Here is a 22,856-nt window from a genome sequence, read left to right as displayed (position 1 = left end):
GATAGCTCAGTTGATAGAGGACATTTTGCAAATGGAATAGGTACTAGGTTCAATTCCTGGTCCAGCACAAAGTTTTATTTTAAGAAATTGTGCCACCACTGTCTTTTGCCCTGTTTCTATCTCCAATTATGATTCCCAACAGAACTTGAATGGTGCAGTAAAAGTGCACTTACAGTGTTGGCAGGTTTTCCGCTGTGTACTGCAGTTGATAACTATTCACACAGTAAATGATGAGAAGTGAACATGATGAAGCACGAGTCAGGAGATTACACAAGATGGTGAAATCAATAAGAAAGTAGCATTCTATAAAGGTCGCCATGATGTGAAGTATATAAAATTATGTGGCAGCATAATGGAATGGACTGTAGAGAATTCTGTCAAATAATTGGGATGTTCTGAAAATACACCGCAAAATTTCTGAACTAATCCTCAGGCTACACGAGACATCGCTCCATCACCGCATCAAGTTTCCCTGCAGTCACATCGTTGGCTCTGCAAGCTCACAATCAAACTATATGACTGCAGTACAAAAACGATAACACAAGAAACATATAATACAAGAAATAAATGTGAAAACCAGTAACGAACCTTATAGTCCGTAATAGCCAGACCAATAATTGTTACTCTTGTACTATCCACATTGAAAGCAAAAGAATCAAATCGTATCTTCCACTGAAACAAGTCATTAGATTCAGCGATTCTCTTTGGCTATCATCTACTCTCAGCTGATGGGCTACGACACAACCAATGGAAACGAATTGCCAACGGCATCACACAGCGGAACAGCCACTGACATCATTAAGTGCACTTTGACCCATAATGCTATCAAATTTCTTATTAAAAACACAGAAACTACTTCTGCTCTTCCCAAAATGGTATCTGTCTTGCACTATAATTAACAACAACAAACAGGTGTTTTATTGTAAACAAAAATCACAGCATCAGTCATCAGAGGTTTGAAATTGTTTATCACAGGAAATCAGTTTCAGTCACTGTGTGACCATCTTCACCACTAAAAATTTATAAGACACAAAATCAGACCTGAACACTACATTATATAACAATGGCTTAAGTCACATAGAGTACATTACATGTGTGACATATAGTACATACCAAATATTAAAGTCTTTAAGACTCGTGTAATAAAAGCACATATTACAGCTTCAACATGGCATCAATACAGATGAAAGTAGCACCTGACAAACAAATTTGGAACTGAGCTTGCAGCTTACAATCACATGAAGCAAAGCTCAGTGCATCATGTAGGCATTACAGTTTCCCCTTTATTCAAATAAGCCATCACACGTGAGATATTTTATTAAAAAGGATGACCAAGATTCTATACAAAAGAACAGTAAAAACAAATTAAAAATTAAAAACACAATCTTTATAGCATGAGAAATCAGGAATACAAATGATATAAAAACACAACAATAAGAAAAATTACACCCTGTGAAGTTCCATTCATACAGCTGTCAACAGGCATTAACAAATTTTATATGAATGTAATTCAATTAATAATTTAAAAAATTCAGCAAGTAGGAACAGTCTGGACACCATCATTTTACATTAATACACACGAGGGTTGTTCCAAAAGTAATGCCTCTTATTTTTTGTGGTGCTATGGATGTTTGCACCATATGTCATTGGTGTAGTACTAATCCTTGAGCCTTCTTCTTCCATTCTGTAATACTTGGCACCAGTAGAAGAGTGTTCCAAAATGGAATCTGACATGAACGCACATATAAAACAGCAATGTGTGATTGAATACCCCACTGCTGAAGAAATTGCTCTGATTGAAATCCAATGATGCATGCTAAAGGTGTGTGGAGATGATACAATAGATGTGAGCAATATGAGGCGACGGGTACACTATTTTCTAGGTGGTGAAAAGGGTGTGCACGACTAGCCACGGCCGGTCGACCCTGCACAGCTGTCATCCCTCACAATAAAAAGCATCTTGATCAACTCATCCGTGTTGATCGGTGGATAATAACCAAGAACTGTGTGAAAAGCTGAAAGTTGGCTGTAACGCCTTGGAAACAATGTTGGAACATCTTGGTTATGGCGAAGCCTGTGTGACATGGGTCGCGTGAATGCTTACAGAAGAACAAAAAGGTCATCAAATGGAAATTTTTTGGCACCTTCTGCACCAATATGAAACTGAAAGTGATAATTTTCTGAACACTATAGTCACCAGAGATAAGACATGGTGTCACCACTATGAGCTGGAAACCAAAAGACAGTCCATGGAATGGCAACATGCGAATTCTCCATCGAAGAAGAAATTCAAGACACAGCCATCTGCAGGCACAATGACATGCACTGTCTTCTGGGATAGCCAGGGTGTGGTTCTTCTGGATATCCTGGAGCCTGGGGAAACTGTCAATTCAGCACACTACAAGACAATACTGACTAAGTCGAAACCACAAATTTCCAGGGTAAGGCCAGAGAAGAAGACAAACTTTCACCTGTGACATGATAACGCCAGGCCCCACACTAATTTTTCAACCATGTAACTCACTGCAAAATTCAGCTGGATTGTCTTACCATGGCCACCATACAGTCCCCATTTTTATGCCTTCAGACTTCCATCTGTTTGGGTCTCTGAGAGATGGACTACATGGGGAACATTTTCAAAATTCTGATGCTGTTGTCAATGCTGTAAGGAAGTGGGTAGTCTCAGATAGTTCTGATTTTTTCAAGCGCGGCATGCAGGCTCTGGTTCATTGTTAGCAAAAGTGCATAATGAATGGTGGTGACTATGTGGAAAAATTGCAGTCTGTAGCTGAAATATTGCTATATTTAGCTGTGCTGTTGTGATTTATGTATCTCCTGTATTTTCAATGAATAAAAATAGAAGGCATTACTTTTGGAATGACCCTCCTATTTTTCCTTCACCTGTAAATGATGACTTCTAAATCCAAACAGGAGTAGTGAGCGACTCCGGTACACTTCATAGAAAAATACCATAAATGTTCATAATTATATACAAAAAAACCATTAGAGGGATGAATAATCATAGTTTGATATTACGAAAAAATCAAACAAGATGCAAATGAAAATTATTAGGGGTGACATTGATCATAACATACCAGGTGATCAAAGATTCAGTATAAATTTGAAAACTGAATAAATCACAGAATAATGTAGATAGAGAGATACAAATTGACACACATGCTTAGAATGACATGGGGGTTTTATTAGAAGCAAAAAAATACAAAAGTTCAAAAAATGTCCAACAGATGGCGCTTCATCTGATCAGAATAGCAATAATTAGCATAACAAAATAAGACAAAGGAAAGATGATGTTCTTTACAGGAAATGCTCAATGTGTCCACCATCATTCCTCAACAATAGCTGTAGTCGAGGAATAATGTTGTGAGCAGCACTGTAAAGCATGTCCGGAGTTATGGTGAGGCATTGGCGTCGGATGTTGTCTTTCAGCATCCCTAGAGATGTCAGTCGATCACGATACACTTGCGACTTCAGGTAACCCCAAAGCCAATAATTGCACGGACTGAGGTCTGGGGACCTGGGAGGCCAAGCATGACGGAAGTCGTGGCTGAGCACATGATCATCACCAAAACGATGCGCGCAAGAGATCTTTCACGGGTCTAGCAATATGGGGTGGAGCGCCATCCTGCAAAAACATCGTACGTTCCAGCACGTGTTTATCAAACAGGCTCGGGATGATGCGATTCTGTAACATATCGGCGTACCTCTCACCCGTCACGGTAGCTGTTTTGCTGTCCAGTGCAATCTGTCGGACATTTTGTGAACTATTTTTTTTAATACAAACCCATGACATCCCATCTACATTATTCCATGGTTTATTAAGTTTTCAAATTTATACTGACTTTTTGACCAGCCGGTATGTACTTGTATCACGAATAATTGTGTGGCACTATATATGAGCTCACTTTAAGGTGTTTATTGTACTATTACTGAACTGGTGGACTTCTTATTTTTTCAAAGGAGTTAGACAGTGTTTGAATTATTACCAAAAATGGGCGCTCCTCACTGCAATCTGCTCAGTAAGCAAGGTGTAACTGGGAGATTTTGGATTACAAAATATCCTCCAGGAGATCAAGATATCTGCCCTTTTCTCCTCTGGTGCAGCAATTTAAGCTGTGAGGTAAGATATTGGAGGAGTATGACCGGTGTTTCCCAAGTGTGCTGCAAAATTGGACTTGTCAACTATATCTCTTCTATCCAATACCATATACTCATGGTATCTCACCTCCAGCCTTCTTCCTGTCTGTGTCACAGCATTGCAATCCAATCATTCTCCTGTTTTCTTGGGTTACGAAGATTGTGTTTTTAATTTTTAATTCATTTTTACTATTCTTTTGTATAAACTCTTGGCCTCCACTTTTTAAATACAATAAATCCTGTGTAAACTATTATTAGAATAAGAGGGCACTGTGATGTCTACGTAATAAATTGAGCTTTGCTCCATGTAATTGTAGGCTAAAAGCTCAGTTCAAAATTTGTTTGTTAGTTGCTATGTTCTTCTGTATTGACATCATGCTGAAGTTGTAATATGTACTTTTATTACACGAGTCTTCAAGACTTAAATATCGGGTATGTACTGCATGTCATAAATGTAATGTATTCATGTGACTTAAGACTATGTTACATAATATGGTGTTTAGGTCTGAATTTATGTCTTGTACTTCTTTATCTTCTTTTCTTTACTGAAATTGATTTGCTGTAATAAATTATTTCAAACATGCAAATTTTAATATAATATTGCAGTCACTGACCACATGGTTCCCAATGGACTCAAACCTAAAGAGGTGTTCTGTTTTACTTTTCAGATGTAGATTTCCAAATGTAAATTACACTGTCAACATTAAGTGACACTGCAAACCTAAAGTGCTGAATTTTAACCTAAAGAGGTGTAACCTAAAGAGGTGTTCTGTTTTACTTTTCAGACGTAGATTTCCAAATGTAAATTACACTGTCAACGTTAAGTGACACTGCAAACCTAAACTGCTGAATTTTTTAAATATTAGACACAGAAGTAAAGAGAGATACAGGTGCAAATGACTTCTAAATTGGTGACTAATATAAACTGAACCTATACACTTTAACTGAAATAAACAGGAGAATTAATTAAATATGTAAAAAAAAAAAAAAAAAAAAAAAAAAAAAAAAAAAAAAAAAAAAAAAAAAAAAAAAACTACAAACCTTTGTATTACCTTCTGCCCTCAGCCTAAGAGAAAAATATAAAACTCAGAATTCCATAAATGTACTCATTTTTTTCTCAGTACTACCTACATACCTTCTTTTTCTTATTGGCTTTCATTTTATGTTTCTTCTTTTTCTTTGGAGAAGAAGAAATGGCAACAGAATCTTTCTTTTTTGCATCTCCAGAGATTGCCTCTTCTTCATCAGAGCTGCAACACAAAAAAGTTGGTAAATAATATTTCATCCTGAATTTGATATGTGGTAAACTATATATATTTGTTAAAGAAATAATTAAGAGCATTCTACTGGTGCCAGAACTGTACGAGCTTACGACAGCCTGTTTCTAAGTGCCTATTTCAACCTTTTAATTGGTTAGTTTTGATAAGACTTTCTGAAAGAGAGCTTTGTAGTGTTAAGTAAATTAGAGAGAAGCATTAGCAAGAAAGCTTGTAGCACTAGCAGGCTGAGTATTTGAGTCAGACAACACAGGATGTTGCATGCCTGAGTGCCAGCCCAGCATATAATATTAACTAGCTAGGAATGTTAATTATCACATACATTACAAAGTTCAATGAAACATTAATTGGTCAAACACTTATTATCTGCGAGTATTCCGCATTTACCATTATATTAACCTCCTTTCCTACTTCATTTCATAGCGTTATGTAGAGAAGGGACTTGGGCTCTAACAGTACACTTCCTCAAGTGCCCTATCTCTTTAAAGTTAACTGTATGATTCTTGGGCAATGCATTATGTACACGAAAAGTAATATATTAAGCTTCAATACAAAAGTCTTTAGGTATGTGAGTGTGTTAGTACTGTGCACTTTTGACAACATGGTCGTATATCAAGGGAAAAGTTATTGACTCTCATAAAGGCTACAGAATTAGCACAATATATTAATTTACAATACTATTTGGGAATGCAGTTCCCTTCTAAAACTACAAATCGCTGGAAAGTGAAAATCTACGTACAACTTTGGGCAAAACAAGAAGTTGCAATTGCACCTAGATCTGTTTTGCCCTGTGATGTCACCAAGATGGAAAACACCCTATTTAAAGCAAATGCAGTGTGATGAATGTGACGTCACTCATTACACCCACAAACAAACATAACCAACACACAAAATATTTATCTCAGTAGAAAGACACTAATAAAACAACCAAGGAAAGTAGGGAGTTTTGGGACAGGACATCTAACTATACAATAATAAGAATAGTGACTCCATTTCGAAACAAATATTAATCCAAAAATCAAGCACATGAAATTCTTAACATTCAACACAACCACAAAACGAAAACTAGTGGTACCATAAATTTTACTTGTCTTATATAACTCAGTCAAAGACGATGATACCAGTAACCAACATAAATCCTGCTACTGCAAACTTTTTTTGACTGAATAGGTCATATGAACCCCTCAATAACAAGAACTCAAACGTAAATTCAAAACCCAACACCGCAAATTTCACTTGACCTGTCTGGCAGTTCCAACAAAGCCCGCAGTATCAAAAACCAATGCATGTAAATTGTCCAATCCATCATCCAGACCTTGACTTTAACCTATCTATCTAAGACCACATTACAACAAACTGAAATCCACTCACATAATTAATATAAAAAATGTAACCTAACTAATGATAGAAAACCAATACTCAAAATATCTATCAACCACAATCCAATACAATAATTACCAAACACCAACAAGAAAAACCTCCTAATTCATAAAAACTTGCATCATCAACAATTTCAATTATTCCAAACAAAAACATAATTCCATCAGCCACAATAAGCAAAATCACTCACTAGTAATCCGGGACAAACTCTTGCAACAGTAACCTAATATGCTCAACTCATAATGTCAAATGACTCACTAACATACCTAACAAACAACTCTGAAACATAAACAATCAACACAAGAGAGCATCACCAAATACAGCAAAATGCCACATACAATGCGGCCCGACTGAAAAAACACCACATTACCATGAAGTTATACAACACAACACAGTTACATCACAGGTCACAGCACATTGGTGGAACCACAACTTTTGGTTGATCCAAACTTTGTAGTGGGACATTTCTGATAAAACTTAATACTTGGCTTATACACAAAAAGAATGTGCTCACAATCTTATAGCAATAGAAGGGCACAAAACACTTCTGCAAGTGCCTCATAAGCTGGACACATTAAGAACTGCTAAAACAATAGGAGATGGAAAGAATAGTGGTCACTAGCAATGTGACAACAAGAATCAATATAAGGTTAAAAAAAATGATGGCTTCATTTTAATGTTCAATTTGGCAATACTTCTGAAGCACATCAAGGCTGAAAAAATGTTTCCATCCCGGAGGAACCCTTCCTTCCACTCTTTTGGTGGAATATTCAGGAAATTAATGTCCCTCCCTTACCCAGCCATTATGATGAAGTTGAGTAACAGAAGATCCTGTCATGACTGCGTATAATCAGCCCGCAATGTCCAGCTTACATGCCAAAAATAATACAGAAGCAAAACAAATATTGGCAGTGTCCTGTGTTGCAAGAATGACACCACATGCCAGAAGTCATTAAGTCATGGGTCAAATCTGATATACATTCTTCAGGGGTTCAACCAATCCTCTAATCTCCTCTTTCAGACATCAGTATAATATCTTTCTGTGACACAAAAAGATTATTTTGAACCTGAACAAAGAAGTGATTCACAGGTCTGAATGTTTTCATAAAATGTTGCAAATATCTTCCGTAGTTGCTAATCAAACCCAGAATGTTTTTAGCTTTAGCAACATACAATAAATCTTGTATCTAACATTTCATCATAAAATGAGCTTTTCCTGCATTCTTAATCTGCAGCCCATGATTAGTGTTGCTGTCTTAGACACTGGGGTCCTGGGTTCGATTCCCAGCTGTGTTGTTGCTTTTCTCCGCTTGGGGTCTAGGTGTTTGTGTTGCCCTCATCACTGATGTGCAAATCACCAAAGTGGCTCAAACAGAAAAACCAAATGATCATTTGACTTCACTTTTGCAATTGCAGATGAACATTGAAAGAGCTCCGTTTCAGCTGCTTAGCCCCCCCCCCCCCCCCCCACTCAAAAAAAGAAAATTAAGGAAAGAAACTGTACCTTTGGAATTTTGCTTCCATATGAATTTTTAGATTTTGACACAGAACTCTATATGGTTGTATAGACAATAAAGGTGATGACTGGCAGAAGAATTTTCACCTCTGCACTGAATCTGCATGTCACCTTCAGACCAAATGGAAAATGAACTTAGCAGGTAAAATCACATGTAACGTACAAGACATCTTTATCCTTCTCAATCTACTTCTGTAAAACAAATACAGATTAAATTATTCATGTTCATTACAGAAGTGTCTGATTTCACTCGTCTGTTTGACCCATGACTTCATCAACATGGTGGAAATGGCTCTTCTAAGCATCTCCAATATGGCGCCTACACTACATACACACAGCGACAAACACAAAAATACATATAAATAAGATGATAACATTTCCCTCCAAAAATACAATCAAACTAACAGGACAACTGCAGGACACTGGAGGTTTTAGGGCGGGGACAAACAGTAAACAGTACAAAACAGAAATGCGCCACTATCCCAAAATATACAAAAATATGAAAAAAAACAAAATTACAACATTCTGCCACACCAACAAAATCTACCGGAATTGGACACTTCCCTTGACCTACATAGGTCACCCAGAGCTGACAACACCAAAACACCAACACCAACAGCTAAAACTACGGAAATTGGAATCTGACATTTCCCTTTACCTATAGAGGGTGTCCCATTTTAATTTATAGCAGCCAATATCTTTGGAGTGGCACAATTCTGCAAAAACAGTCTCTAGTAAAAGTTGTAAGGTTTGAAGGGGGTCATGGAATGGTTACCTAAAAGTGACCTTGAACCCTGTTTTCAAGGTCAAACCAAGGTCAAGTTCAACTAGAAAAGGCCTTGAAATTCTCTAGCAGGGATTAACTTGAAAGCAAATAGCATTAGCAGAACCCAATGTGCCAAATCAGAGATGGCATTGTGATTGTGCGAGCACAATAAGAGAAGATAAGGGTGGAGCTGTGAGGCTAACTAATATGTGTCATTGTCAGGAAATTTGAAATAATGACCGGAGGTTCGTAGAAATTTTACCTTTGGAGACTGAAAATTCTTTGGCTGTGCTCACTTAGAATGGTTCTTGACTGGTGTGACTCTCATAAATTTTTTTCTTATGGACTTAGAAAAAAATGTGTGTTAAGGTATTTAGTAAAATTCCACCTCAGCGAACTCTGATGAATTTTGCCTCATGGGACTCAGAACAATCTCGTCTCGCGAGACCCTACTGAGTTCCTGCAAAGTGAAATTTGTCCAAATCCGTACAAGCAAAATTATTCTCAATGCAGATATCTATAGCCCATAAGAGAAAAATTTATTTGAGTCACCTTGTCTCACAATCGACTTTCTCAGGCCTGTCTTTCATTTCTGCCTTCTCTCCATATCTGAGAAGGACAGGTTACCATGGGGTATTTTATTATTTACATCCATATCGAGATTTGTAAAGGCACCCTCTTGAAAAGCACTCGTCCAGTAGACATCTAAGTAATTTTCTAAAAGAGTGCACTTGAATACTGTATGTTTCGGTTTCAACTGTGGCAAAAACAACAGCGAGCATGTGTAAAGAAATGGGGCACATACACTGTAATAAGTCAGTTATTCTGCAACACACTTGCCAGATGTTTCACTGAAGAAAAAACTACGAAAACCAATAATAGTAAAAGTGGTCAGAATAATTTGTTTTTTGACTCTAATCTGTCCGAAATGGCTGATTACACACCATTAGAAATAGTGAGAATGATAAAAATTGTTGGCAAGTGTCGCAATAATTATGCAGCTGCACAAAGATTGTAAGCCGAAAGGTAACCCGATGCCCACCATCCCACAAAGGTTAGAATTAGGCTTCTGGTAAGACGAGTTGAAGGAGAGCCCTTGAAAAGGCAGACAAGAAAGATGGGCCCGGGACATGTGATTGTGCTGGGAATTCATGCTATCACCGTTGAAGATCCACACCTTTCGGCTTGTCAGATTCAGCGAACGCTTAGCGTGCCTTGATCGAGGGTATCTCACGTTTTAAGATACTTTAAATTCCATCCATATTGCTTACATATCATCCAAGCTATTGAGCCTGGGGATCCTGAGAAGTGCCTGGCATTTTGTTGATGGGCTGATATGCAAATACACCATGAGGCCTTTTTCTTCACACGCACTCTCTTTACAGATGAGACAAACTTCAACAATATGGGAGGAGTCAATCTCCGTAATGCACACTACTGGGCGGAAGCAAATCCTCACTGGAAAGGAGATCATCAAACAGAGAGGCAGTTGTCAATCTATGTCTGGGCAGGCATAGTTGGAGATTACGTGATAGGTCCTGTTTTTATGGTGAAATGTTGCAATGGCTTGCGCTATCTTCATATTCTCCAGAATCTGGTGCTTCCTTTACTAGAAAATATCCCCCTAAACATACGAGCACATGTGTGGTTTCAACATGATGGCACCTCTGCACATCAGGCCTTACCTGTCAGAAGGTACCTTAATGCAACTTACCAGAATCAATGGATTGGTATTGGTAGTTCATATCGTGAATTCCTGCCAACATCGCCAGACTTAACACCATTGGACTACTACTTATGGGGAGCTGTGACGCAGAAGGTGTACGCCACTTCCCCGAAGACACCAGAAGATATAAGAGAATCGATTGTGGCGGCTTTCCAGGCAGTCACCCATCAGACATTGAATGATGTTGAGACCAGTTTCCGACAGACAGTGCAAATGTGCATTAGGCAAAATGAACAGTTGATCGAGCATCTGAGATCATAAATTTCCAGTGAGATCCATGTTAATCAGCCCTTTACAGGGCTAACTATGTGAGACTTTCGCTGGACAACCTCCACATGGTGCACACTGGGTTCCGCTAATGCTGATGGTATTTGTTTTCAGCTTAATCCCTAGTGAAGAATTTCAAGGCCTTTTCAAGTTCACGAAAATTTCACCAGTGGACAGAGCTCAGAAACCATACGAGATTTTCATTAAAAAATTTTCCCGATCTTGCTTCTTTCTCGAGTTACTGGTAACCTGGGAAAGTTACAATGAAGTGTGCACTGGCGACAAACCATTGGTTTTTCGTAAAAATTGTTCTCTACAAACAATGCATATTTATTCACGCAGAATATGAATACGAAATAAAAAATAGGTTTACCATTTGCAAAAATGAACTTGACTTTGGTTTCACTTCGAACCACGGTTCAAGGTCATTCCGAGGTAACCATTCCATGACTCCCTTCGAACTTGCAACTTTTACTAGAGACTGTTCTTGCGGAATTGTGCCGCTCCAGAGATATTGGCCAGTATAGATTAAAATGGGACACTCTGGATAGGTCAACCACAGGAGCATCCCTTTTCCTATATGGGTCAACCACAGCTGATGATACCAAAACACCAATACCTACAACTAAAACTACGAACATTGGAATTGGTCATTTCCCTTGACCTATATAGGCAATGACAACTATTGATACCAAAAAATGAACACCTACAACTACGAAAAATAAAACCAAAACACCTCAAAAATTTAAAAATCACACATCCCAACATAAATTAAAAGACATTCAGTACACAATGAATACACAAAACTCACAACTTGAGAAGAATATACCCCCCCCCCCCACACACACACACACACACAAAAAAAAAAAAAAAAAAAAAAATACCACCAACAAATTCTGGTGCTGCAAACTCAATTGGCTATCCCCCCCCCCACACACACACACACACACTGCCACCACCACATGTACCCATCCCTGGTCTACTACACTTCACAATCTCAGCGATCAGTCCGAATAACTGGAGGAATTTAATAATGGACAACATGTCTTCCTCCCTCTCTGACTGCAACATAGCACTGTTATATTTCATCGTCATATCCATACCTAACAACAGAAGCCACAAAAATTAAACATCTTACCGCACCACAAACAGCAAACCAATAACACCTAACAAAAATGCCAAACACATAAACAAAAAAATTAATTGAAAACTCACTGATAAAACTTCTAAACCTTTTGTCCCCAAACTACAAATGCTGCTAATGACTTCGCACATCCAACACCAAGGCTCAAGTGAACCCAATATAATACATTAAACTCAGCACGTACATACACACCACCAGAGGGCACAATCAAACACAAAAGATGACATCTAAAACACAACTAACTCAAACTCCGCACCGTAATGACATCACACACCACAACAACCTTATGTCACAGGTCAAAGCAGACAGCTGGAATCAGATGCTTCCATTAACCCAGAAAATCATCAAGAAATGATGGTATTTCAGATTATATAATAACGCAATGATCTACAAAATCTTCAGTACATCTTGCAGATAGAGTCAATTCATCTTTTCTGACAGGCACATTTCCAGATTGTCTGAAAATTGCCAAAATGGCACCTACTGATATAAGAAAACCGAAAATGCAAATGTTGAAAACTACATACCAATCATTGTATTATTATGGTTTAGCAAAAAGTGATGTATAACAGGTACATGAAAAAAGAAAATCATTGCTGATATTCTGCATGGCTTCAGAAAAAATAGACAACTACTGCCATCTACGTTTTTCTACCAAATGCGCCAGACACAGTGGACAAAAACCAAATTGCCACTGGCATTTTCTTAGAGTTGAATAACCCCTTCAACATTCTGGACCACTAAGCACTATTGGGGAAGCTCCAAATATGTGGCACATGAGGGACTGCATTAAAATGATTCACTTCATAATCGACAAATATGAACAGAAAATGGACAAGGATCCACTCCTGGGTTAGTCCTCTTCCTCCTGTATATAACTGGTCTATACCTGAACACTGACTCACAAACAAATACAGTACTTTTTTGGAGACGAAAAGCTTCCTTCTTACAGGAAATAAGTCATCTACAAGTTGCTGGAAATAAGCTACAGCCCAGATTGCTTGAGGGGACCTAGCCACTGATACAAAAAAAAAAAAAATAAATAAATAAATAAATAAATAAAATAAAAATATATATCACGAATTTCCGATAAAGATGTAATGCATGCAAAACCTGTCCGACAACAAACTTCAATGAAATCCAATCTGATCTGAAAAGGAAGTTTTTAACCACCTGGCACATAAGCACGCCCACACACACACACAAACCACTGCATCTGCCAAGGTAGCAGGGGCTTGTAAGAGCACTTTTAATAAAATTATCCAAAGCTGGCACATTAGCAAGTGTGTAGGTGGTTAAAAACTTGGGACCCCTATCTAAAACAGGCTTTAAAAATAAAACCAAAGGAGATATTGGGATGAAACTTTGTGCATTTCAATCGAAGACACTCTAGAATCTTCCTTCCCACAAAAATTTATTAGATTCAGAAATGAATGAATAGTGACCTCTGGCCCAATTGACATGGAATGATCCCTATGCAAAATTTATTACTGCAAGTAGTGGAAGCTTTTTTTATATAGATAAAACAAAAATCATTTACTTACTCTAATATTATCATTATTCTTTATTTTTTAACTGAAATGATGGGTTGACTAAATTTATTTTCTCTGCTATTTATTTACATGTGCTTGTGTGCTTATAAGCATGTCACTGCAATGATGATGCAGCAGGTGATAGCGATGGTACAGTTAATTATTAAAACATTATAGTTGCTGACTGAACAATTCTATGACGAACATTTCACATGAAAGTAATGCCTCAGCAATTATTTGGTTTGACAGGTGAAAATATGTTATGTGGAAAGGTATCTGAAAAACGTATAAGAAAGTAAAAAGTGACACGTCGAAACGGTCTCGATGATGCACTCACTCTTGTTCGGGAGGTGGAGACTTTCCCCAAACATTTGCAACGCCAGCTAGGCCAATTCTCTCTCTTTCCTGTCTGCGCTGATCCATAAAGTCATCTTCTTGAGTCCTGCGATGTCTGTCTCTGTAACCGTGGTAGCCTTGACCATTTTGTGGTAGATTTCGTTCAAAAAACCAATCGTGGTTCCACCGTTCAACAGAATGTGCTGGGGAGTCTCTTACAGACCTACTTTGTGACGATTCTCTGCGGGAACTATGCCTATCATTCTGATGCCATTTCGCGTCCCTTTGTTTCTCATCAAAATGCCTGTTCGACACTCTACTACGACTACGGTTCCTGTGAGATGAAATCGAATCTCTTGCACTCATGTCATGTGGTTTTTTCATGGACGGAGATCTTGATCGCCTACTTCTCTTCTCTCGTTCTCTCACTTCCGACTTGGACTTTTGTGATTCACTTCCGCGATCTAGATGCTTGTGGAGGTTCCTGTCCTGGTCTTTGCGAACATCTTTATGCTTCTTTCGCTCCGGTGATGGCGATGAATTCCCATGACTTCGAGATTTCGACTCATGAGTGTTATGTTTGCCATTCCTGCCTTCATAAATCGGTGACGATTTCTTCTTTCCGCGAGGCGGGCTCACCGACACAGATCTGGAATCGTGCCCCATGCTTCTACGTATTAATTCCCGTTTCAGTAACCACTCGGTACATTTCGCACATTTCTTTCTAAAGGCACATGCACAAACACCAGCTGATCAACAATAATAAACAGTAGCCATTTTGATTTCCAACAGTGCTGTCAACAGCGTAACGACGCCAATGTGGGAAATGACTTTTAATATTTAATTTCAATTTTGTTATGATTATATCTGAATATATAACCTACAAAACTAGAAATTACACCTGAAGTGTAATCAAAAGCAGCTGGTTAATAGGTGGATTTCACCTAAAATCAAACAAATAATAAATCATGCGAACAATCCATATCCTGATTCACATAGGCAACGACAGTGTCGCTGGAGCTAGTGGCATACACGTGCGTCTCGCGGGCCCCGAGGAATCGCTTCATGACGTTATCAGTAAGGCTGATAGCGTGACAGCGCTGCCTGGTGACTAGACCTGTAAACAACTCTGTTGACGCAAGTGACGTCACACGTTGGTCAGAGCGTTTGTATTGTACAGACTTGCCATCAGCTATTGTTTTGGAACGTCAAATCAATCCAGATTGTTTGAATGAAGCTTCCATTAACAGAATTAAATGTAGAAAGAAGGTTTGAATGCGAATAATCTGGATTATGGTGACATAATAATCCGCAGCGTAGTCAAAGTTACACTTTAGAGTCTTACGTGATTGATTGAAGCCAATTGATAACAAATTATTGGTCGAAAGGCACAGTGATTTATAGCATAACACATATTACGCATTGAGGACAATGTGTATAAATGTTTTTAACGCATTAACTGCAGCTTACCAATGTAGGCTAACTACCACTGAGACGTTTGCAACACGAATTTGTCTTTGAACCCATACCAGCTGTAGCAAATGCGGAAAAACAAATCAAATGTGGTAAAGGATACGTAGTGGAACGCCCGTTGCATTTTTCCAGTTTGTGTACGATATCTGTAAATAATATGCATCAAAACACGTCGGATGATTGTTCATTTTCTAATATATGTTTTTTGGGGATGACCCAGTAGTTTTATTTTTTTATTATGAGAAATGCATTAAATGTGGGAAAGTTCATTTAAATACGCCGCAAACAAATATTAGGCAAAGCCACACGTCTGTCTGTTATTACAACCGTTATTTCTCATTCGCTGTGTTCCACAACTGTCGACGAAATTATCGCTTTTCAACCTAATATAGACCTTAGACCATACTACAAATAGTTATTACTCCAGCGAAGGTTTCTAGGGAAAGGGGGCGAAATCCAGTATAGTGCTCTAGCCCAGATATGTGCTCTTGCCCAGAGTGTGTTACCGATATGCTTAAATTTTGATCGCTGTTTTTCTGTAAACAAACAGCTATATGCCAATCACATCTCCCTGTATGTAGTTTCTCAAAAATCCAGTTTATGTGATCTTAAGATAAAAAGAGCTCAATGAGGGAATATTAATAGATCCAAGCAGTAAGCCTACTGACATCTCCAAATTGTAAGACTGCTATAGATGCAAGTCACTGATTGTCAGAGTGTATCAGTGGGACAAAACATTTGAAGTAAATCACAAAGCTTAGGTTAGTTCAACTATTACTTCTTAATGTAGTAGGCAGTCACAATTTTCTTCCGTATTTTGATGTACATACATACTAGACAAGCAACCAAATGGTACCTGGTGGAGGGTACCTTGTACCACTACAAATCATTTTCTTTCCTGTTCCACTCGCAATCAGAGAGAGGGAAGAAAGGCTATCTACCATCCGAGCCCAGATTTCTCATGCCTTCTAAATTTTCTCAATAGTGTTGTACAAAAAGAACATTATTTTCCCTCCAGGGATTCTCACATGTGTTTGCCAAGCATCTTCATTATACTCTTCTACTACCTAATATAGACCTTAGACCATACTACAAATAGTTATTACTCCAGCGAAGGTTTCTAGGGAAAGGGGGCGAAATCCAGTATAGTGCTCTAGCCCAGATATGTGCTCTTGCCCAGAGTGTGTTACCGATATGCTTAAATTTTGATCGCTGTTTTTCTGTAAACAAACAGCTATATGCCAATCACATCTCCCTGTATGTAGTTTCTCAAAAATCCAGTTTATGTGATCTTAAGATAAAAAGAGCTCAATGAGGGAATATTAATAGATCCAAGCAGTAAGCCTACTGACATCTCCAAATTGTAAGACTGCTATAGATGCAAGTCACTGATTGTCAGAGTGTATCAGTGGGACAAAACATTTGAAGTAAATCACAAAGCTTAGGTTAGTTCAACTATTACTTCTTAATGTAGTAGGCAGTCACAATTTTCTTCCATATTTTGATGTACATACATACTAGACAAGCAACCAAATGGTACCTGGTGGAGGGTACCTTGTACCACTACAAATCATTTTCTTTCCTGTTCCACTCGCAATCAGAGAGAGGGAAGAAAGGCTATCTACCATCCGAGCCCAGATTTCTCATGCCTTCTAAATTTTCTCAATAGTGTTGTACAAAAAGAACATTATTTTCCCTCCAGGGATTCTCACATGTGTTTGCCAAGCATCTTCATTATACTCACACATAGTTTGAAATTACTGGTAACCTATATAGCATCCAGACTCTGAGTTGGTTCAATGTGTTGCTTAAATCTGACCTGGATCTCAAACATTGGAGCAGTACTCATGAATGTGTCACATAATTGTTCTGTACAGGTGGTGTAAGTGATCTTCCCCTCATTTCCAGTCACAAACTATATTCATCTTCCCAGAGGAAGGAAGTAACAACCCTGAAAGCTAGAAAGGTTGGTTATTTTTAAGTGCTGTTTTTCTCTCATACTTTGTACAAGTCATTTCATAATTTTACAATGACTACTGTCAGCTGTACATATAATGGTAACATTAAAATCCTGTTAATTTGAAACTTAGTGTTAACATTAACTAGCAATTGCATTCGTGAGTCGAAACTTTATGTTTAATTATAATTATAGAAGGAGAAGCTAATAAAATATTTTTTTTACTTTGTATTTTTTTATTACCTTAGGATTTTCAGTTTTCTGCCTGATGTCTAGCAGCAACCTGTTAAAGACTTTCGTTCAGAATGTGATATTCCATTCTGAATCGTAGGCAGGGATGTATAGTCGACATGGACATTGTTTTTACTTCCAGTATTTTGCAAGTTCATTTCACTGAACAGAGTAAAATTACCCCTGTTATGAACAACAAATACTATTAGGGAGTAAATATGTTGACATGTAAGTGAAAGACTCCGAAGGGCCCTGAAAAGACTTCTGTAAGAAGCTGCGCTATCAATTTTACACAATAATTTTACTCACATGGATAAAAAGTTTTGTTAACTTGCCACATCAGATTTGAATAAAATCGCAAGCTTTTCATAGCTGCCTCCATCACCGTCACCAGTAATGGTATTGGTGTGGTGTACTGTAGCAGCACATTAAAAGTGAAACTTCCTGGCAGATTAAAACTGTGTGCCCGACCGAGACTCGAACTCGGGACCTTTGCCTTTCGCGAGCAAGTGCTCTACCATCTGAGCTACTGAAGCACGACTCACGCTCGGTACTCACAGCTTTACTTCTGCCAGTACCTCGTCTCCTACCTTCCAAACTTTACAGAAGCTCTCCTGTGAACCTTGCAGAACCAGCACTCCTGAAAGAAAGGATATAGCAGAGACATGGCTTAGCCACAGCCTGGGGGATGTTTCTCATTCTGGAAACATTAAAAGTGTTTCAATTGAACTGATTCTGCATTATTTCTCTTGCTCATGTCCTTGATATTAGTGCTACCAAGTTGTGTTTTTGTACAGTAATTAGTTTCCATGTTATAACATGTTAAATATAGAAAGTTTAACTGTAACCAAGCAGTAGTTTTCTTTGATGACAATATCAGTTCCAGTGCACAACTGAATTTCAAAATCTGTCTTGTGGGGTGAAAATCCATTACTGCTGCTATCTTGTGCTGAAAATGAGATGACTTTCATATAAATACTGAATTATTTCATTTGTAAAACAGTTTCATAGTTTTTGTAGTTGCTCATGACCTTTACACTTGCATGCAATAGATGTAGCATCAGCATACAGAACTATCCTTGAATTTGGGGAGCAGTATTTTGTCATTTACATAAATCGACAAAAGAAAGTATCCCAGTACTAAGTCCTGGGTACCCTGTATTACATATCAGTAATTTTAGATCGGTGTATGCCACTCGCCATTCTTAAGAGTGAAAACTGATTTGTGTTAGATAAGGTTTTATTAAACTGTGAACAATTATCAGCATTATTACCCAGCTGTTTTCCCAGAGTATTTACTATCTCTCTCTACAAGCAATTGATAGCTTTCCCATCTATAGCTTATCGCAGAAAGTTCAGTAACACCTTCAACATGTAAGGAATTGAGCACCAACTATTGGCACTTTTGCAATATCACCATAAGGTTTGATATCCCTACTGAAAGCCGAGCAGAAATTTTTTTTTAATTGGTGCATAATAAGGTTCTTTTCTTGTATACCAGTGCTCAGTAATAACTGAAACATCTGGTTTATTAAAACATGCTATTATGTCCAAATCATTGTGCGTATTTCCTAGGCTCGTAAAGTTTTGGAAGATGATCTTTGTTCGCAGGTTGCATTGTCACCACATGTTTTTTCTTTTTTTGTTTGTAACCATAAATATCCTCATTAAGTAAATCAGATGTACTTGTCAAACTGGGAAGAGGACACAAAAAGGTCACACATGTCCAAAATAATAATAAAAGGAAGGATTCAAAACGAGTTTCTTACAGCAAAATGTAAAACTTAATTGTTTTTGGATATATTACTTACTTATATCCTTCATTCAAAAACTTAAGAAGGCTGTTAGTTTAGTGTCTTCAAGGCATAATGCTGTTTCACTGAGCATCGCAACAATCAAGCCTGTGATAGTAGTGTACTATGATACTACCTATGAAGAAATTGATGCACTGGATGTGAAGTGCACTGTTTAGTCTGCCCAGCAGGTGTTCCAGAAGATGGCCCTGCACCATTCTATAGCATCATGAATATTTGTGTGGTATATACATTAGTGATATATTCATCACTGACAGAAAATTTAATAATCACATTTTTCCTTCAAGTTTCTGAAATGGCAGTTGATGAGATCATATCTGAAGAGACAGCTATCAACCCGCACCTTCAGCATAAAGTAGGACTACAATTACCAGAATTCTGAAATGTGGATCCAGTAAACCTAGAGTTGCTCTAGGAAAATAAGTAAGATGTGACATGTGTCCCAGATCAAAAATGAGAAAATGAAAGGTTGCTGTATTAGTTATAGCACACAAATATGCAGTGACTAAGAAGTGTGAAATGACTGTGTTCAAAGCTATGTAGACTTGTTTAATTCCTGGTTTAAGTCATTCACATTATTTCATTGCTGTGTTTCCTGCTGCCATCCATTAATACCAGAATGTCAACAACTACTTTGTTACTTTAAAATCTTCAACATGTTCACTGTGGCTGACACAAAGGTCAGTAAGAGCTACTAGCCACGAGCTTTTAAGTGTCAGCTGCAGTGAATGTGCAAAACAAGAAAATTTTTGCAATTTAATTTAAAGTCCTATTCAGCTTCCTTTTTCAGGCGTGTTTAATTTTAAATATTAAAACTGATGAGAGTTTCATTACAAGACCCCTAATTTTGAAATCTGGATGACATCATCCCAGCACTGCAACAAAATATGCACCATACACAACAGGTTCAATGCAATCTCTCCTCTCCACAAATTTGCACCTCAGATGCGTTATATGTCATATATATGTCATACATCATATAATACTACAGTTAATTTTCCATATATCTGAGCAAAACGAGTTATTGTGTGTCCATGTTTATCTCATCTAGGCATTGCATCTTTCCCTTAACTTCAGTGTGCTTTACAATAAAATTTGTGTGAAAAGTTTTCTGTGTAAGTTACCTATTCTACAGCTAATGCTTGTGTAACCCAGTGTGCCATTCAGGTGGGTTTACTGGTGTGTCAATATAATTGTCAGGTTTGGTTTGAAAGAGGTTCTTGAAATATATTCCCACATAAATTTTTATCTATTCTCGGTTGCAAAATATATTACATACTGTCAGTGCCATTTCAATGCAAACATTTTAAATCATGCCGGGGAATATACCAATAATACAGTTGCAGCATACCTCAGAAATTTAATTTTAGTTGCTTCAACCAATGACAATTACGGACCAAGTCTTGCACTGCCCTGTTTTGTGTATTAACCCGTTGGCTGGCATGAAGGTGCCGGTGGTCACAGCAGATTGCTCTGCTGGGGCCAGCACTGATCTCATGGTAACAACCAGGTATCAGCAATTTTACACTTTAATCTTACCGAGGAAAAATATTTACTTATATTTGATATCCCTTACCATTTCAAGACAATTTTTCGGTTTGCGGTATTTTTATTTAAAGGACTACAAAGTTATTCATGAATTCAGTTTTAGATACATATTTAACATAATATATTTAACTGTGTAAAGGATAATTCCTGAAACAGTAATTAGCATTCTAGCTGTACCTTTTTATCCAAGGCTCTACAGATGCATATACTTCACACTAGTTCCCAAACGACTGCTTAACACATTGACTACCATGCCGCTGACAGCAGAGCAGCACACTTAATGCTGTATTCTAGACCTAATCATGTCAGGGCCAAGAAATGCAGAAGATAATCTCTCAGGGAGTACTATAATCTAATAATGTAAAATTATAACTACAAAGGCCATTTCCAATTATGTCTACCAAGCAAATTATGCTTTGAGTCAGTGATTTCTTTTGCCATAACTGAATAGTGTACACGCATGCCAGAGGATGGTGAATATTTATACTTTGCCTGTGAGAAGCAGCTATGCACATAGTCCAATTTATGTTGAAATTATCACCTGGGTATTTTAATTAAATTTGGTCTACTATAAGCAACATGATAAAGGAATCAAAAGAAAGACACACACAGAATTAATTTCTTTATTAACAATGCTCGGATTTCCACATCACCATAGAGGTACCAAGCTGGATGCGTTACTCGTTTTTTTACATGGCGAGTTTCCCCAGTAGGCCTATAAACCATGAAACAGACAAAAAAGCTACTTCTCGTTGTCTTTTCTTCCTTGGACTTTCACTTCAGAAACTCTGAAACATTCATTACAAAAACACATTACACCACTCACAAACCTGGATTCAGTCACTGCAATTCATATCTATTTTACTGTCAAAAATACTGACTATGATCAATGATCAATTGTGAACTTTCAAAAGTTTTCCAATGTGCAGGTTACTGTTAGAATACAGTTACTACACAATTTTTGATCAGGAAAAAGTTACGATGATTGCAACTTAAATACCGAAGCAATTTGTTATGAGAATACGCCGTTACCACAAATAATCCACATATATGCATTGAAAGAAACTTTACTGAGTAACATAATGCATCAGAATACTATAGGCACAAAGAATGAAATTTCTGTAGATTTACCATACATTTTACTTTTCTTGCGCATGATAAGATTACTAACGGAAGTTACTTACCGTCCATTGTCTGGAATATAAACTATCCTTTCTCGTCTGCAAACACGTGCTTTTGCAGCAAGTATTATCAATTTTTTTCCGTGATTGAAAAGCTTCAACGCACACAAATCCCGCCATCATACACAAATCCACAAGGCATCAGCATGCCATGTTCAAAGAATATCCGCGTTTCGAAAACTACCAGCGATATTGGCTTGCATGAGAGGCGACGTCATGCCATGATATGACGTCATGATTCCTCGGGGCCCGCGAGACGCTTCTGTGGCATACTGCAGTAGCGTGGGTGAACTCGCAGTTTAATGTGGCGCAACTTGAGATTCGCAACTTCTGTCATGCCACAAAAAGTTCAACTTCGTTGTAATTGAACGATGGTAACTCAAGGTGGAATTTCAATCAATGTTCCTTATTAAAGGAATACACCACCATTTGACTGTAAAGCCACTGAGGCTAATTAATAATTATTTTCGAGAGAGAGTAATACATTCGAGAATATAACTTTATTTTTTCATGTCGTTGAACACAGGAACAATAACAAAGCCAAGATAATAGC

At 37.7% G+C, this 22,856-nt stretch overlaps 1 protein-coding gene across 1 annotated transcript in view; it reads right to left on the bottom strand.

Annotated features, from left to right (window-relative positions):
• Positions 1-14,936, bottom strand: part of LOC126419168 (NKAP family protein CG6066) — a 67,654-nt gene extending 52,718 nt beyond the window's left edge. Inside the window, exons 1-2 of the mRNA XM_050086300.1 lie at positions 14,101-14,936; positions 5,291-5,405 (exon numbers count right to left, since the gene is read on the bottom strand). Coding sequence (XP_049942257.1) covers positions 5,291-5,405; positions 14,101-14,765 — 780 coding nt within the window. The 5' untranslated portion in view covers positions 14,766-14,936. The remainder of the gene's footprint in view (positions 1-5,290; positions 5,406-14,100) is intronic.
• Between the last annotated feature and the right edge of the window lie 7,920 nt (positions 14,937-22,856).

Source organism: Schistocerca serialis, chromosome 1 (genome assembly GCF_023864345.2).
Source record: "Schistocerca serialis cubense isolate TAMUIC-IGC-003099 chromosome 1, iqSchSeri2.2, whole genome shotgun sequence".
In the NCBI taxonomy this organism is placed as follows: Eukaryota; Metazoa; Arthropoda; class Insecta; order Orthoptera; family Acrididae; genus Schistocerca; species Schistocerca serialis.
Note: the sequence above shows the minus strand (reverse complement) of the source record. Positions and strands in the feature narration are given on the sequence as shown.